Source organism: Leuciscus leuciscus, assembly GCF_965113295.1.
Source record: "Leuciscus leuciscus genome assembly, chromosome: 21".
Lineage (NCBI taxonomy): Eukaryota > Metazoa > Chordata > Actinopteri > Cypriniformes > Leuciscidae > Leuciscus > Leuciscus leuciscus.
This window is the reverse complement of record NC_138745.1, coordinates 14,361,489-14,375,513: the sequence shown is the minus strand read 5'-3', so window position 1 is coordinate 14,375,513 and position 14,025 is coordinate 14,361,489. Positions and strand designations below refer to the sequence as shown.

The following is a 14,025-nucleotide window of genomic DNA, read 5'->3' as shown; positions in this document are numbered from 1 at the left end:
TAACTAATGATCTTAGCAACGGAAGTGAATCAATCAAAACTAACTTTAGCTGGACAATAACATTATTCTAGAGCTGCTGTAAAGCCAAAACAATATCTGTTTCTTTAATTTCCTATTATCACTGTAAAGCTGCTTTGAAACAATCTATATTGTTAAAAGCGCTATATAAATGAAGGTGACTTGACTTGACAGAATAAGGAACCTGCTGGCAGATGGAGGCTTTGAACTGAGGCAGTGGTCCAGCAATGCCCCTTCAGCTATAAGTCACCTGCCTCATGATACCATATCGGACAGTGCAGAACTCTGGATTTCACAAGGCCGAACAGACATCCAGGAATCGACATTGGGGCTCCTCTGGAACCATCAGTCTGACATAATCTCCTACAAATACCGTGCCAAGGACAGTAGTGAGACTACCATGCGCAACATATACAGAATCCTAGCCAGCCAGTACGACCCGTTTTGTTACCTCATCCCTTATTATACCACTCGCACCAAGATCATCGTACAACACCTGTGGGACAAAAAACTGATTGGGATGATCCACACTTGCCCACAGATCTGCTACAAACCTGGACTGAATGGGAGGAGGAGCTACGAGCCCTACAGAATATTGTTCTTCCTCAGTGTTACTGTAGCCCCACCAAGGACACAGAAACGAGCCTAAGAGACATACAGTACATGTTTTCTGTGATGCCTCCGACCGTGCTTATGGCTCTTGTGGCATATCTTTGAACAGAGGATCAACATGGGCAAACAGAGGTAACCTTCTTAACAGCAAGATCATGTGTAGCACCAAAAAAACAACAATCTGTTCCCCGACTGAAATTGTGTGCTGCACTGACAGGAGCTCAACTTGCCAAAGTACTCAGCAATGAGATTAACCTGCCCATACGCCAAACAATCTTGTGGACTGATTCCACCACTGTCCTCACATGGTTACAATCGGACTTTTGCTGATTCAAAGTATTTGTTGGTACTCGGTAGACTTGTAGTCAAGACCGCCTAAACCGAGACCAAGACACTACGAAGACCAGAGGGTATCGAGACCAAGACAAGACCAAGACCAAGACAGACCAAGTCAAGACCAAGACCAAGTCGAGACCAAGACCGAGACCGGAGGGGGAAAAAAACAGACTAGTGTTGAAGCTAAGCAACTTGTATGAATTCAAGAACAGCAGCATACTAGTAGGGTTGCCAACCGTTCCGTATAATACGGAATCGTCCCGTATTTGACACATCAAAGTCTTGTTCCGTATTGAACTGATACGGAACGCACTTTGTTCCGTATTTTTGAGAATCAATTCAGTGCAAATCCATGACAGACACATAGCTTCTAATATATGTCAGAACGAAGACAAGAAAAAAAAAACTGACGGTGCGGTAGATACTAATTTCTCCCTCTGTTTGTCTATGATCAGCGTAGCGTTTTTAACATCTTGGCACATCATCAGAGAATCCCCTTTTAATTGGTCGTTTCAGTCATTGTGAGTCACGTATCGTAGCAATGATGACGCAAAGTGACAACAGCGGGAAATGTAAAAATGACTACCTCTGAGCAGCCGGCGAAAAAGAAAAGAGCACAAAAATATAGAATTGAATGGGAAAATGACTACCCGTGGCTGGAATGCGTGAGGGACAATGAATACTGTTGTGTTTATTTTTCTTCAAATGCAGTCTAAGCCGATGAGTTTTGAATGTTATATGTTGTATTTGTTTAAGTTAAAAATAAAACGTATTATAAAGTAAACAAATCCATGGTTCATTGTTGGCAAAATGATCATGATAGCCTTTATATTTCACATCTATGTGGTTCAGTCTTTTATATTGATTAGGCCTACTTTGCTATTCTATAAATATATAGGCCTAATAAGTTGTATTATAATATGCTATAATGTATGAAATATATTTATCTAAATGTATCAATTAGTTTCCACAATATTCACCAGAAGTCATAATTTCAGGGGTTATTTTTCAAAAATTTCTTCCGTGGGGGCATATCAATTTCCATTTCAGAAAGTTGGCAACCCTACATACTAGGGTTCAGCCGCAGTTTACATTCAATACATATTAGACGGTTTTACTTCAACTACACAGGCAGAACAATACAGAGACAGACCATGTCATGTGTGTGACTGTGAGCTCACTGTAAATGTTTTTGCAGACTGGGTGAGATCAACTATGTGTAGCAATTGACCTCTCGCCGGCCCCTCCCCCAAAACGGCCATTGTCCAATCACACATCATAGCAACCGTTACTATGTGAGCAGGTCCGACAAACATTCTCCAAGCAAGATGGTGAAGCCCACGCCCACGGCGTTTGTAAATATGTGGAATAAGGGCTGCCTCCGACAAAAAAAAACATTTTCTAGTCGACTATAGTTATTCATTTAAGCCATTAGTGGACAAATCGCCCCTTTATATTAATTCAATTACTTAAATAGGCTATATAGCCTACAGGATAATGAGCGTTTACGTAATATAGCCGCACTCAAGCGCACAACCGCACGCATAAAGCTTGCCACAAAGAACCGGTAAAAGTTATTTGGGGTCAGTAAGATTTTTTAAGAAATTAAGAATAGTAATAAGCAAGGATGCATTCAATTGATCAAAAGTGACAGTATAGACATTTATAACGTTAGAAAAGCTTTCTATTTCAAAAACTCTGAAACTTTCTATTCATCAAAGAATCCTGAAAAAAAAAAAAGAAAAGTTTTTCTACATCGATAACAATCAGAAATATTTATTGAGCAGTAAATCAGCGTATTATTCCCTCAGGTAGGTTGCACGTTTTCTTCCGTGGGTGGATGTTGGAATCAATAATCACGTTGTTTGCATTCGCCTAAACTGATTTGCCGAAATCAAAATGCTGACATTGAAAGTCCCGCTCGGAGCGGTAAATCAAACAATGATTTGTCCCTAAATAATGATATATTATATCATAATATATTATATATTATTATTATTATTGATAGGATGATAACAGGTGTCGTGATCAGCACTGCTGCTGTATCAGTCAGTGGTTAGATCAGCTTTGCAGTAAAAAAAACAGGACAAGGGAGATATAAATTATGCATTATTAATTATGACCAATAAATTATGCCCAAAATACGGGACATTTGGCAACCCTAATGTTAGTTTTTTCCCTTCCCCAAGAACAAAGCACATAACGTTAGCAGGGCTGAACTGAAAAAAATATAAAAAAATAGCGAATAAAATGAGCAAAATATAGCTAACAGCTCAGATAACTGCGATTGTCTGCAACAAATCGTAGAAAATCAAGACAGAAGAAGAGGTCTACGATGCCTATGGATGCTGGTTGATCACAAACTTCCAAGATGCCGTCTGCAAGTGTGTTTATGTCGATTGCGTGGAGATTTTTTTGCGATTGTCATGGGGTTTCTCAGATTTCGCTTGAGACCGGTAAGCATATAGCCTCGATAGTAGTCGTGTCTCCTTCATTGCGTATTTTTATATTTTTAATATATCCCTCCACTGCATACTGTAACCCCTTTTGCCTCGATCTGGAGGATATCGCGGAGGTATTGCTCCAAGAAAGGTTACTAGAGAAGCTGAAGAGAAGCGGAAGTCTGGTCGGGAAGTTTGAAGCAGCGTTTGTGTAAGACTGGAAAAACTAAGGCCAGAAAGTCTGAGAAATGACTACTCCTTGAGGAAACAAATGACTCTCCTGAGAATTTTAACACTCTTGCAAAGAGTGTAACCAGGGATGCGTCTGTCGAAATGGCTTTCCGGCGACATGGTGCTCCCAACACTGGACCTTGGGACAGGAACCAAGGTTTCTTCCACATAGATAGGGAACGAAGGCATCTGCGCGCAAGTCGTAGTCAAGTCCAGAAACGTAGTTCTCTGGGCGGTTGCCAACACGCTTTTCTTTGTGTTGAGCCTCAACCCCAAGCTCTGAATGTGGCCAAGGACGACATCTCAATGCCACTGCGACTGGGCCAGAATAAGCCAGTCGTCTATATAATTTAGCACCCGGGTGCCCTGAAGCCTCAGCTGCATCCATGCACTTGGTGAAGGTGCGAGGGGAGAGAGCTAGACCGAATGGAAGAACCCGATATCGCCTCCTGAAACCTGTTGACGTACTGACAGTACTGACAGCGTTGCCAAACAGACCAGAAGGCGATATCGGGTTCTTCCGTTTGTGATAGGTATAAAAATGGCTTCCTCCATGTGATAGCATGAGCTCTGGTATTTCGGCCAGATAGATCAGTTTATGCCACCTATGGGGGAAGGCTGAACAGATTATCTCTGTGTAATTGCTGAACGCGATGAAGAATTCAGGAAATGAAAGGATGCGGGATGAATAGGGAGTTGGATTTTTTTAGCATGACTAAAAAATCCCTGCAGTCTGTTTGACAGCTGGATACAGTAAGGGGAACCAGAGAAAGTAGGGAGGATACATCGATGTCTGCACATGTGAGAATCTGAGCTCGGATGTTGTTTGCTACTGTGGGTGGCTCTGAGGTGATGGAGTTCTGTAGGACTGGCTGCAGTGTTGCAGTGAAAAGTGTATATTGTGAATCAGACTGAAAAAGAGATTTGGGAGGGAGAGAATCCGGCCCATGATTGTTTAAAATATGACGTGTCAGCCTGTGTCGCTAGCTTCTACTGTTGAAACTGTAGGCCACGGGAAAGGGGAGGGGTTAGAAACAGCAGAGGGAAAGTGCTGAGACGCCTGGGCCTGTGTTGTTAGCGGACATCTGCTGCAAGAACTGGAGGCAATGGAAAGGGGAGAGGGTTGGAGATTGCAGGAGGGAAAGGTAAAGGTAAAGATTGGGAGACTAAGGAGAAGCCAGCTGGCATTGTGATGTGAGGCGTGATGACGGGGGGAGCCACGGTAATGGACTGAGTAGAAGGAAAAGGCAAGTAAGGTTTTGCAGTGGCGGAATCAGGGGCACGGCCAAGGCTTGCAGAAGGGCTGCTGCTGTGGTCCGAGGCTTGAAAAGGGCCTGGCCTTGCGCAGGAGGAGGACAGTGATGTTATGAAATGTGAGTTTGGATTCTTTGCTTGATCTCTTAGCTGCTTTGGAGGCTAAAGTGGATTTAGGTGAGAGGATAGCTGACTGCAGAGAGAGGTATAGGCCGTAAAGCTGTGCTTTGTTCAATCTCAGAGAGAAATGAAAGCTTTAGCGTAAGTTCTGCCAGGAAGACTCAATCAGCGCATCATGTATTACCTCACTTCTAACCAATCATATGTTAACACTCGCAGTATAAAAGATTGGTACTTACATTTGTCTGAGTTTGCAGATGCTGACGCTGCCAATTACCCTCGCATTGCGCGCTAAGGACGGGGCCTACGCCAAAGAACTTTAATAAATTTATGCTTGCTGGGCTGTTAATAAATTTACGCTTGTTATATCAATTTATCTCCCGAGTCTTTATGGTAGAACTGCATGTGTTAATCAGCATTTGTTTCAATCCAAGTACTGTCAACTTTTCAATGGAGGGTATCATTGGGAAGGTTGAAAGATAGGAGGACGACGGGGAGGAAGGTGGATGTCTCAACGGAGGGGGTGAGGGTAGTCCTCAGTGGCCTGGGGCTTGGCGCCGGTGTCAGGTGAAAAAGTGGTCCTGGGGCCGGCAGATTGCGGCGAAGGATCCGGGGATAAGCATGACTCTCGTCATCAGACAGGAAGAGCTCGATCTCAGACATGTTATCAATCGGGCGGGGCCAATTGCTGGAAAACTGTTGTGGGACAGTTCAAGTTCAAGTTCCAGTTCAAATTTATTTATATAGCACATTTAAAAACAACCACAGTTGACCAAAGTGCTTAACAATGACAAATCCACACAAATAAACAATTAAACAGAAAACAAACACAGTAGAAAATGTCTCAGTCGCAAAACTCAACTCGAAATAAAAGCTAAAGAATACAGGTGGGTCTTAAGCAATGACTTAAAGGGGTCATATAATGCCATTTTTTGTACAAGCTAATATGATTCTTTAGGGTCTAAATTAAAAGTTTGTAATACACTTTAATTCAAAATTCTCATTAGTATTGTAAGAAAACACTCATTTTACCTGGTCAAAAACAACTCTGTTTTCAGCACGCCGTTTAAGTGCATGTGTCTTTAAATGATAATTAGCTTTGCTCACCCCGCCCCTCTGTTCTGTGTGTACTGCGTACACAGTTTTAACACAATAACCGTAACGCGTTCATTATAAACGTGGGATTATGAATTATATCGAGAACGTTGTACATAGAAAACATGCCGTAATGTACCCTGAGTGTAAACAGCCGCATTCATCATGAAGCGTGCTAGCGATTTGCAAAGATTAATATAAATATTAATATAAAGGTTAATAAAACGTTACACTCACTTCTTCTTCTGGAGGTGCAGCAGGAACACGAATAGTTGGTACCGATCCTTTTTTCAGGAGCAGCTTCTAAGCAAAACCAGCTTTATACTGACCCTCGAGTCTGGTGTGTGAAATGATTCACGCAAACATGAAAGCATTGACGTTGATCGTGGGGAATATTCCTTTCGAAAACAAACTCAGCCACTGCGACCTTAAGTGGTTTGGATTTATGAACATCAAAATGACTGATGTGTTCGTTATTGCATCCAAGAACAGGACACCACAATCGCTTAGACGCCATTCTGCTCATAGACAGTGCTCCAGTATCAACAATGACGCGCGGGCTATGATTGACAGCTCGCTCACGAGCGGGGGGCGGGTCTGTGTTGAAACGCTGCTGTCAATCAACAATTGGGGGAGGGGCATCCGACCGTGTGACGTCACTAGGTCGAACGGCTTGATTTGAGAGGGGGGAAACATATAAGGAGATAAAAAAAAAACACTGGATGGATTTGTATCATTTTATGATGGTTGTGTATAGGCACTGCCAACACACATTTCAGTACAATCAACTTGTAAAAGTGCATGTACCATTATATGACCCCTTTAAACATTTCAGCAGTCCTAGCTGTTCATATGGCGCTTTTCCACTGCATGGTACGGTATGGCTCGGTTCGGCACGGCACGCTTTGGCGCTTTTCCACTGCATGGTACGGTACGGCTCACTTATGGCGCATTTCCACTGCATGGTACGGTACGGTACGGCTCGCTTCGGCTCGCTTTAAATGGTACCACCTCTGTTGAGGTTCCAAGCGTACCGTACCGATACTAAAATGTGACGTGAAAACACTGCAGATTACTGATTGGTCAGACAGAATCATCAATACCAGCGTCATTGTATTTACGACACGAGACACTAAACCCGCTAGATTTAAATAGCCAGTAAACAACAGCCAACGCTGTAGCACCTCTTTTACCTGAGTATAAACTTAAAAAAAAAAGAAAAAAAAAGGCTGAATCGTGGTCAGTGGACGAGGTGCAGACGTTCTTCTCGTTGGTTGCCGAGGAGTGGATGGGGAAACACGGAATGGAAAATTCGCATTTAATATGATGATGTAATGGCAGTAGAGACGGTAACTATAACGATCAGTCCCACCCACTTTGAAGCGGTACTAACTGCAGTGGAAAAGCAACCGAGCTAAAGCGAACCGAACCATGCCGTACCGAGCCGAGTCGTACCACGCAGTGGAAAAGCGAAGCGAGCCGAACCGTTCCGCGCCGAGTCGAACCGTACCGAGCCGAACCGATCCGTACCATGCAGTGGAAAAGTGCCATTATATGAACCTGTAGACTATTCCAAAGATTAGGACCAGCCACTGCGAAGGCTCAGTCACCTTTATTTTTCAACCTGGATCTTGGAACATCTGATTGGACGACCTCAGTGCTTTGACAGGAGTCAAGTTCTGTAAAAGTTCTGGGTAAAAGTTCTGATTAATAAGAAGGTGCCAACCCATTCAAACTCTTAAAAACAAGCAATACAATCTTAAAATCAATCCTGAAACGGACAGGAAGCCAGTGGAGCGAGGCTAAAACCGGAGTAATGTGCTCACGCTTTTTAGTCCCAGTTAGGAGCCGAGCTGCTGCATTTTGGACTAACTGTAAACGATGAAGAGATGACTGATCCAGTCCAACATATAAAGAATTACAGTAATCAGACAGAGGTAAATTATCGTACGTCCTGAACTTTGTTAATAAAACATAATTTGCGGAGATTTGTTTGTGTAAATAGAACATAAATCAGATAATTATCCAATCAGTAAAAATGCATGAAGTGACCAGGTGTAAACAGGCCAATGGATAGGTGAAACAATGTATGCCATTAGAGTGTCACAAGAGCAGTTCGAAAGCAGTCAGCTGGCTCAGTCAGTGCAGTTTCTCCAGAGCAGCTGCACAAGCCTTGATAACAACACGGCTGTTTCATAATTGGCTGTGTTTACCGATGACAATGATCGTGTGTTTCCTATTTACTCTGACACCTTCAGTTCCTAATGCTCACAAATACTTGTTTTATAACAGTAAAAACTCTTTTTTCATGGAATTGTAATGTTATATTGTGTCATGTTTACCAAAATAACATTTATGGTTAGCTGTGAAGCCCAAAGACGCTTGTAATAAGTGAACATGGCAACACAAAATCTGCGAAGCAGCCTTCCAAACATAAACAAAACATGTCTTTGGTCACTGTAATATTACTTTGGTCAAAAATACAGATACCAAACACAAGAGATGCCAGAACATTGCTATGGTTACCACAGTGTCAATTATCATAGTTTTGGGTACGAGTCATGTTTCACACACACAGAATGATAAAATTCGCGCTTACACGCTTCACAACACTAAATAAGCGTGTCTTCATAGAAATATAATACTACATATTATCTTTCTAGGTTTGGGTGAAATTTCGAACTCGGAGCCCTGTCCTCGAAATTAGCATGCCAAATAAGCATATTTTATACTATATCTGATTATCTGAATTGACAGCAGTATATTTAACCATGTTTGGCAATTTGTCTGTGCATTTATTCAGAAAGTTATTCAGTCATTCAAACTTATAGAAACTGTTAGATAAAAGATTAGACTTGAAATATTTATTAAAAGCTTTACGCATGAACCCCTAATAAAAATCTTAACAAAAACATAGTAAAAAATAAAAATAAATAAAAATGAACCCATACTACTACAAATAATAATAAATACACAAAGAACAAATAGCTACAACATGGTTCCTGGACCCCTAATAATGTGGATTATCACCTTTTCCATCAAGCATTGGTTGACGTTAGTTACAGATTCTGTAATGTTTCCAACACCCAGCCTTCATGCAGTTCAAAATAATTGCCACCAGGTGGCACTATAACCATATTTTCTGAACCACATATCATTTATGGTTTATAAAAGATTGTACCGCGAAAACCTTTCTGTGCAACAGCAACGGGTGCGTGTTACACACACGCGCGCGCACATACATACATATACAGAGAGAGAGAGAGAGAGAGAGAGAGAGAGAGAGAGAGAGAGAGAGAGAGAGAGAGAGAGAGAGAGAGAGAGAGAGAATTTGAAATGGTTCATTAATACATAATTAAATTGAATTTATAAAAATAAAACCTACTGTTTATTTCCACTGCAATCCCTCACCCCATGTCTGAATATATGTGTGCACTTGGGTGTAGTTTCTATGAAAGCTTGTTACACTTTAGTGAGGTGCGTGTGCAGCGGCAGCGACAGATGGTGGGCTCCTCATCCCTCGGGAAGGCAATCTCTACGAATGCGAGCGCGTGTCAATCACCCGCTCTCATGTGATGGCTCCTGCCAGTGACGTGCCCACCATATGGCCTGGCATCAGAGCAGGTATGTAACCCTTCCTGCTAGGGATGCCACACCGCCTCGCTGCAGTCCGGGAAAGGGATAACACAAACCGGATCACAGACAATCGCGCCTCTCTTTTTCTTAGTCTTCTTAGCATATAGGGAAGCATGAAGATGATGTAGACGTACGCGCCTTCACCCGTAGAGCACCAGAAACTAGGTGAGTTTTTCAGACGTGATAGAATATATAATCATAACAAATAATTATTTATATATGATTTTTTATATATGTATATATAAATATTTAAAAGAAAATATGCTAACTACTGATGCTGGTGGAATTACTTTTATGCATTCGTCTAATTTAGATTTTTTTTTATCATCTGCGATACCTTTTCTCAGAGAATGGTACGTTTTAATTAAAGCAGCCGTGGAATGTGAGCCATAAATCTGATTTGACGTCAGAAGCAGGTGTTATAGATAACGGCTACACAGTTTACACGAATCCAGGTTTTTTAGATATATTTGACGAGACATTACGACAATCCTTTGTAGATAGTGTTGTTTCTCGTAGGCCTAGTATGCGGTGCAAATTGTTTGTTACATTTTCAGTGACTTTTGCTGAGATATTAGCTACTTAAAATGCCGGCTTTCTTGTGGGTTATCAGTGAGTAGAGTTAATGTCAGTATTTTATTAACAATCAGCAGTTAATACGAATAATATTACATCATAATTTGCATAGTAGTACATGCCTATACAAATTATTTAAAAACAAAATCTTGTTCATCAGAAGGCGTTTTCACAACAAAGACACTTGACTCTACCTGTCAACTTTTTCTTTTTGACAGTTAAAATTGTGTGACATTTTTTCATTGCAATAAAAAATAAACTATTATATGTTCGCAAGTTAAATTAGCTAACTACCTTGGAAAGTTTTTTTTTATTTTTTTTTTATTTTTTTTATCAACTATGGTTTTATAAAATATGGGAATGGAAAAGAGGGGACAGGAGGGAGACCGACGGCAGTTTTAGAACCTGGACATGGGTTGTGTTTTTGGGACCCCGCCCTCATCAAAATGAGCCAGGAATTGGCTATTGTGGTCATAAATGAGATCGTATTACAATTGAATATTAAATTGACTCTACAGTCACAGCTTTTCTTTCGTTAATTTTCCTTTTTTATTATTCGCCGTTTAAAATGGTTTTCGATTAGTTTGTTCATGTTTTTGATGTGCTGGAATGCCGCCAGAATGGAGATGGAAAGGAAAGGGCGAAGTGAGCACAATGCTCGCTGCTCAAAACGAGTACCCCGCGCCCCCCACCCCACCTCGTGTGAGGACCTGCTGCGAGGGGCCAAACAGGACTACAGAAATTGGGAATTGGGGAGTGAGACCGTCTGGCGACGTAGCCTATGTCGCTCTCGCTAAATTAAAATACCTCTTTAGAAGTCGTCTCCCACAGATATATGACGCTAGATTTTTATTTAGCCTACACATAGCCTACTGTAGGCCTTTTACCCATTCCAATTACATTTTTGCTCTTCGTTTTTAAAATCGTTCGTTTCATCAAAATGGTATAGCCTAGCTAACAGAAACTATATTCGAATACAACCCTTATTTACTTCAGTGATAGCAGAGCGCATTAACATTTCCACTGTATGGGGTGCTAAGATTGTTAGCCTATTAATATTTAAAACAACATTTGTGTAGTACACAATTTCCACGTCACGGTTTAATTATTTAAAAAAATTGTTTACTCGTTGTCTATGTTTCAGTGGCTCCGCCATGTTGACAAGATTATTCAACGAACCTTCACTGCTTCCGGACATGGAGAAGTTCGGGGGCTGGGTGGATGACAGCGGGAGCGAGTGCTCCAAAACCAAGGACGAAGAGCAGGAGCGCTGTCGCCTAGGCGACGAGGACTTGGACGATGTGAAAGGCGGGAGCAGCCGGGCTCAGTCGGAAATTGCAGGGGAGGAAGACGATGATGAGGATGTTGATGAAGATGATTGTGGAGATGAGGGGGACGGAGACAGACCTAAAAAACGTGGGCCAAAAAAACGCAAAATGACGCCGGCTAGGTTAGAGCGCTCGAAAGTAAGGCGCCAAAAAGCGAACGCAAGAGAACGCACGCGCATGCACGATCTAAATTCAGCACTTGACAATCTACGCAAGGTAGTTCCATGCTATTCAAAAACTCAAAAACTCTCTAAAATTGAAACATTACGGTTGGCGAAAAACTACATTTGGGCGCTGTCAGAAATCCTGCGGAATGGGAAGAGACCGGACGTGGTTTCGTATGTACAGACACTGTGCAAAGGCCTCTCCCAACCCACGACCAATCTGGTGGCTGGGTGCCTCCAACTTAACTCAAGGAATTTTTTAACGGAACAATGTCAAGAGGGAGCGCGCTTTCACTTGCCCACCCCCTCATTCTCCATGCACGCATATCCATTTCAATGCTCCCGTCTATCAAGTACACATTGTCAGCCCGGGTCCAATGCACATAGCCTCCGAAATCACTCTTTCTGTTCGGCCTATGAGGCACTGTACGCCGAAGGAACGTCCCCAGAATATAACAGTCCAGATTACGAGGGCCACCACAGCCCTCCGGTGTGTGTAAATGGTAACTTTGCACTGAGACAACAGGAGCCACTCTCACCAGAGGCGGAAAGAGGTTATCAATATTCTATGCATTACACCAGTCTGCATGGCTCACGTTCCTCCACTGCTCATGGTCTTGCTTACGCCCCATCAGGTGCTCGCAGTGGCAGCGCGCACTCGGAGAACCTTCCACCGTTTCATGATGTAAACGTGCACCACGATCGGGCGCCATTTGAAGAACTTAACGCCTTTTTCCACAATTAGGTGATTTTTCCCTGCTAATGCCCATTTGGGAGGAGAGGGAGGGGACAGAGGAAAAGAGAAAGACAATTCCACATTCTAAACATGAATTAATTTACTTTACGCTACTGTACTCTTAAACCAGTTTTTTTTTTTTTTTTTTTTTTTTTACATTACTGGACAGTAATTTTTTTTTTTTTACAGTAATTCCATAATGACAAAATGTATATAAAAGAAGTCAGGACATGAATCCAACTGCAAAAAAAAAAAAAAAAAAAAAAAAACATTTTACAAAGTGGTAGTGCTATTTATGATTGATTCAAATGTTTGAAACGTAACGAGTCTCTAATGGAATGACAAGAAGAAGAAGAAAAAAAATGTTAAATGAACTAAATTGTTAAATGAAGTCTGTTTCTTGATCTAACAAATAAAGCATATTGTTCCAGAATTATCTGGGGCTGTCATTTCCCATTGGGAATTGGTCAGACAGAAATTGTAAGAATATACTAAGAATAATCAAACATGTGAGTACACCGGTTACTGTATAGAAGAGGACAATTTCAGTGATAACAAAAATGAGAACGAAAAATGAATCTCATTCATTATGTTTTAAAGGAATTTTAAGGTTTACAAAATTCAGTCTAATATATTGTAGTCGACAGGTGCAATTTCACGATATCACATCCAAATTAAAATTCTGATGGTAGTCCAATCTGTCTGATTTTACAATAGTGCTAGGGTAATATAAAATTGCAAGCTGTTGGAAGACTAATTAAATTAGAACATACCATTATTTGTGGATATTAAATAAAAATCAGATTGTGAACATTTGGGTAACTAAATTAAACTTGATTTGTCGTATCTTGGTTATAGTTAGTATCCTTATAAACGTGTTCAACATTTTTCTTTTTTTGTTCAACAAAGAAACCATTTTGATTATCTTTAAAGTGAATGTAAGGTGTGTGTGTGTGTGTGTGTGAGAGAGAGAGAGAGAGAGAGAGAGAGAGAGAGAGAGAGAGAGAGAGAGAGAGAGAGAGAGAGAGAGAGAGAGAGAATAAGGCAACTTTCCTGTGGCATGTTATAGATTTCAAATATTGACGCCATGGAAGAGCAAAACAATTGCTACTAACACTACTACTGAAAAAGTCATGAGGTTATTGGATGGTTTAAATAATCATATATTTATTTGCATAAAAATAATAATTTACAATTACTGGAATGTGTTCTATCTCAGTGTGAGCATGGTAGACATTTCACATCAACTAAAATACCTAGCCTATAAAGATTTGTTTATTCAAAAGCGTTAACATTCCTCAATGGATTAAATAGCCTATATCGACATATTTATGTCCATTTGTTTTGCATTCTACTGGAGTTTTATGTCCTATTTCCATTCAATTTCAGTCTGTGAAGCATTTTATTATTATTAACCTACGCAGTATTATTTTCCAAGTCTGACAAAAAATATTAATTCGTTTTTTTTTAACCAAGAT

The 14,025-nt window shown here is 41.0% G+C and overlaps 1 protein-coding gene across 2 annotated transcripts; it reads left to right on the top strand.

The window, feature by feature from the left end:
• The first annotated feature begins 4,787 nt into the window (after positions 1-4,787).
• On the top strand, positions 4,788-12,979 carry neurod2 (neuronal differentiation 2). 2 transcript variants are annotated; one of them, XM_082152845.1, is made up of 3 exons: positions 4,788-5,011; positions 9,581-9,731; positions 11,464-12,979. In XM_082152845.1, the coding sequence occupies exons 2-3, from the start codon at positions 9,712-9,714 to the stop codon at positions 12,554-12,556; spliced, it is 1,113 nt and encodes a 370-aa protein (XP_082008971.1). In that variant the 5' UTR covers positions 4,788-5,011; positions 9,581-9,711; the 3' UTR covers positions 12,557-12,979. The 2 variants fall into 2 exon arrangements, with proteins under 2 accessions (XP_082008971.1, XP_082008972.1); XM_082152846.1 differs by lacking the exons at positions 4,788-5,011; positions 9,581-9,731 and adding an exon at positions 9,740-9,908.
• Positions 12,980-14,025: the final 1,046 nt, after the last annotated feature.

What these genes read in the sequence shown, in the direction of transcription:
- neurod2 (XM_082152845.1), top strand. Translation starts at nt 9,712, where the DNA reads ATGGCCTGGCATCAGAGCAG. An exon ending in ATGGCCTGGCATCAGAGCAG is followed by an intron (nt 9,732 to 11,463) that starts GTATGTAACCCT and finishes TCTATGTTTCAG; the next exon opens with TGGCTCCGCCATGTTGACAA.